The 3,972-nt window shown below is 38.1% G+C and overlaps 1 protein-coding gene across 1 annotated transcript; it reads left to right on the top strand.

The window, feature by feature from the left end:
* Window positions 1–571: 571 nt before the first annotated feature.
* On the top strand, window positions 572–1,540 carry LOC114082136 (olfactory receptor 7E24-like). The gene has a single exon (XM_027923525.2). The coding sequence runs from the start codon at window positions 647–649 to the stop codon at window positions 1,538–1,540; it is 894 nt and encodes a 297-aa protein (XP_027779326.2). The 5' UTR covers window positions 572–646.
* The last annotated feature ends 2,432 nt before the right edge of the window (window positions 1,541–3,972 follow it).

Here is a 3,972-nt window from a genome sequence, read left to right as displayed (position 1 = left end):
CCAACTTTTTCTTCTATCAGACGGCGTGTCTCTGATTTGATATCAAGCTCCTTGATCCATTTTGAATTAACTTTTGTGCATGGCGAGAGAAAGGGATTCAGTTTCATTTTGTTGCATATGGATTTCCAGTTTTCCCACACAGTACTTTAAATATCTTAAATCAAATGAATTTATCCCAAGGTGATAGAACCAAACAAGGCATATCAAACTGCTTCTGAATTTCCTTTTATTAATAAATAGTTTCATTAATAGTGATTTTCTTAATAACGAACGCCATTACTTATTCTTGATTTTTTTTTCATAAAAGAGTATGCAATATTTTGTTGTGATCATGAACTTGTTTTTCCACTGCTCCAAGACTTCTAACATTGTTCAGACCAATGTCTCTCAAGCGGATATGGAAGAGGGGTAAATAATGCAGAATGTGAAGGAAGAGTGTACAAAGACTGTGTGTTACACGCCTGAGAATCATTATTGATGCACAGTATTCATGTGTGTATAATTTTGTGAATACTTCCATGCAAATATGTACAGATGGAGGGGTGCTTGGTACACGTTTCTTAATTCTCACATTCTTTGATTTTTTAAAAGGTGTTCAAGTAATGTAGTAGCACAAAATCTAACACGTGTCTCAGAATTCCAACTCATGAGCCTTTCAGAAGACCCAGACCTGCAGCCCATCCTGTTTGGATTGTTCCTGTCCATGTACCTGGTCACAGTGCTTGGAAACCTGCTTATCATCCTGGCCGTCAGTTCTGACTCCCACCTCCACACCCCCATGTACTTCTTCCTCTCCAACCTGTCTTTTGTGGACATTGGTTTCATCTCGACCACAGTCCCAAAGATGCTCATGAACATCCAAACTCACAACAGAGTCATTTCCTACACTGGCTGCCTAACACAAATGTCTCTTTTTGGCATTTTTGTATGTATGGATGACATGCTTCTGACTGTGATGGCTTATGACCGGTTTGTGGCCATCTGTCACCCCCTGCATTATACAGTCATTATGAACCCTCGTCTCTGTGGCTTCTTAACTTTGGTATCATTTTTGCTGAGTCTTTTGGACTCTCAGCTGCACAATTTGATGATCTTACAAATTACCAGCTTCAAGGATGTGAAAATTTCCAGTTTCTTCTGTGACCCTTCTCAACTTCTGAATCTTTCCTGTTCTGATAACTTCTCTGATAACATTGTCAAGTATTTTCTTGCTGCCATATATGGCCTTTTCCCTATCTCAGGGATCTTTTTCTCTTACTATAAGATAATTGCCTCCATTCTGAGGATCCCATCTTCAGGTGGGAAGTACAAAGTTTTCTCCACCTGTGGCTCTCACCTGGCAGTTGTTTGCTTATTTTATGGAACAGTTGTTGGAGTGTACTTGAGTTCAGCTGTATCACATTCTCCCAGAAAGGGTGCAGTAGCCTCAGTGATGTACACTGTTGTCACCCCTATGCTGAACCCCTTCATCTACAGCCTGAGGAACAGGGACATTAAAAATGCTCTTAGGAGACTCCACAGCCGAATTTTCCACTCTTAGCAACTGTGTTGTTCAGTTGCAATATCTTGGAAAATTCAGCAAAGCTAAACAGTTTGCCCTGCTAATGTGCCTCTTCATAACATAAATAGTTTTAGTTTCTCACCATGTTTTATAGTATAATGGTTTCAGCCTATGTTAGGTATCAAGATTTCACTGCATTAAGATGACAAATTTTGGAGATGGATAGTAGTTAGTTTCACAAGAAAACAAATAATAATAAATGCCACTACACTATGCACTTGACAATGGTGAAATTTGTAACTTCTTTTTATTTACACACCACATATTAAAAGTGTACTCACGAAGCCAATGAGTATGAAATTAAAAAGTTGCTGGTTACTGTGGTGCATGCCTGTAATTCCAGAGGCTCAGGAGGCTGAGGCAGGAGGGTGGAGAGTTCAAAGACAGTCTCAGCAATTTAGCGAGGCCTTAAGCAACTCAGTAAGATCCTGTCTCTAAATAAAATACCAAATGAGCTGGGATGTTGCTCACTGAGTAAGGGCCCCTGTGTTCAATCCCTAGTAAAAAAAAATAATAATATTAGTGTTTTAAAGTTTTCATTGCAAAGGTCCTTCAATTCTTTTGAATTTACTGATTTGCAATTTATTGTTTTGAGGCTATTGTGAATGGGATAGTTTTTATAATTTCTTTCTCAGAAGATTTGTCATTGAAATATAGAAATGTGATTGATTTATGAGAGTTGTTCTTGTATCATATTTCCTTGCTGAATTCATTTATGAGCTCTAGAAACTTTCTTTTGGAGTTTTTTGGTCTTCTAATTATAGGAACATATCATCAGTGAATAGATAATCTGTGCTCTTCTTTTCCTGTTTATATCCCTGTGGGGACAAGTGCATGGTATACTGCATACATGGCATACATTAAGGGCATCAGAGTGGCAGGCCACTTCCTTTGTGCTAGATGGATGAGCGACAGGCTGCTTACCCCATAGGCACAGTCCTGGGCATGAGGCTGTGTGTTGCAGTCCCTGTGCTTGCTCCATGGCCCACTCCTCGATTGGTTGCTGCAAGCACAGTTAGAAGAAATTGCATTGGTGGGTTCCTGTAAACTGCTTAGCTACTGCCTGAGTATATATACATGGTAACTGCACAATAAAATCAGACTTGCTTCCTGCTTGGTCTCCAGAGGTCTTGATTAGCAACTATGCAGCCATACTCTCCTATCCCCTGTTCCATGGACCTCCTTGCTGGAAGAGAGAGAGCCCATGCATATCCCTTTAATTTTTTTTGTCATGTCTGATTGCTCTGGCAAGAGTTTCAAGGACGGTGTTAAACAGGAGTTGTGAAAGTTGGAATCCTTGTCTTGTTCTGTTTTTAGAGGAAACACTTTCAGCTTTTCTCTGTTTGGTATGATGTTGGTCATATTTTGTCATTTATGATCTTCATGTTGAGGTAAGTTCCTTCTATCCCCAGTTATTCTAGTATTTTAAACATGAAGGGGTCCTGAACTTTGTCAAATGCTTTTTCTGCATATATTGAGATAATCTTGTGAAAACTATAGAACACTCAAGAAATTCAGGAAGACCTGAGAAGATGAAAAGACCTACCATGTTCTTGGATAGGCAGAATTAATATAGGCAAAATGGCTGTACCACCAAAATCACTCTACAGATTCAAAATTCTAATGATATTCTTCACAGAACTAAAAAAGAACAGTTATGAAGTACATTTGGAAAAATAGGAGACCCTGAATAGTCAAAACAATTACTAGTAATAAAAGCAAAGCAAGACACATCACAATACCAGAACTCATTATGCTATAGAGCTAAAGTAACAAAAACAATATGGTACTGGCATCACAACAGGCATGATGACCAATGGAAAAGAACAGAAGACACAGAGCCAAACCAACCAAAAGCAAAACAACAACAACACAAAACAGTTGTCAGACACTAGACAGATGGCTGCCAGAAATATACATTGGAGAAAAGGTAGCCTCTTCAACAAATGGTCTGGGAAACCTGGAAATACATATGTAGAATAATTAAATTTAACCCATATTTCTCACTCTGCACAAAAGCCAACTCAACATGGATCAAAGACCTAGGAATTAGACCCCAAACCCTGAAATTGCTAGAAAAAAAGGTAGACCCAACACTTCAATGTGTTACCATAGGAACCAACTTCCATAGCTAGACTTGCAAACACAAGAAATAAAAAAAAAAAAAAAAAAAAAAAAAACAGTAAGTTGGATGGCATCAAATTAAAAACTTCTTCACAGGAAAGGAAATAAGAGAAGGAAGAGACACAGTACAGGAGAAAATCTTTACCACCTGCTCCTATAGAACATTAATATATACAATGAATTCAAAGTATATTCAAAATATATACAAAGAATTCAACAAACTTAACACCCCAAAAACCAAATAACCCAATCAATAAGTGGGGGGAACAAAACATAGTTGAATGTTC

The sequence above is a fragment of the Marmota flaviventris genome, chromosome 1 (genome assembly GCF_047511675.1).
Source record: "Marmota flaviventris isolate mMarFla1 chromosome 1, mMarFla1.hap1, whole genome shotgun sequence".
Taxonomy (NCBI): domain Eukaryota; kingdom Metazoa; phylum Chordata; class Mammalia; order Rodentia; family Sciuridae; genus Marmota; species Marmota flaviventris.
The sequence above is the reverse complement of the archived record's forward strand: the minus strand, read 5'-3'. Positions and strand labels throughout refer to the sequence as shown.

Excerpts from the sequence above, each read along its gene's own strand:
- LOC114082136 (XM_027923525.2), top strand. The coding sequence starts at position 647 with ATGAGCCTTTCAGAAGACCCAGACCTGCAGCCCATCCTGTTTGGATTG.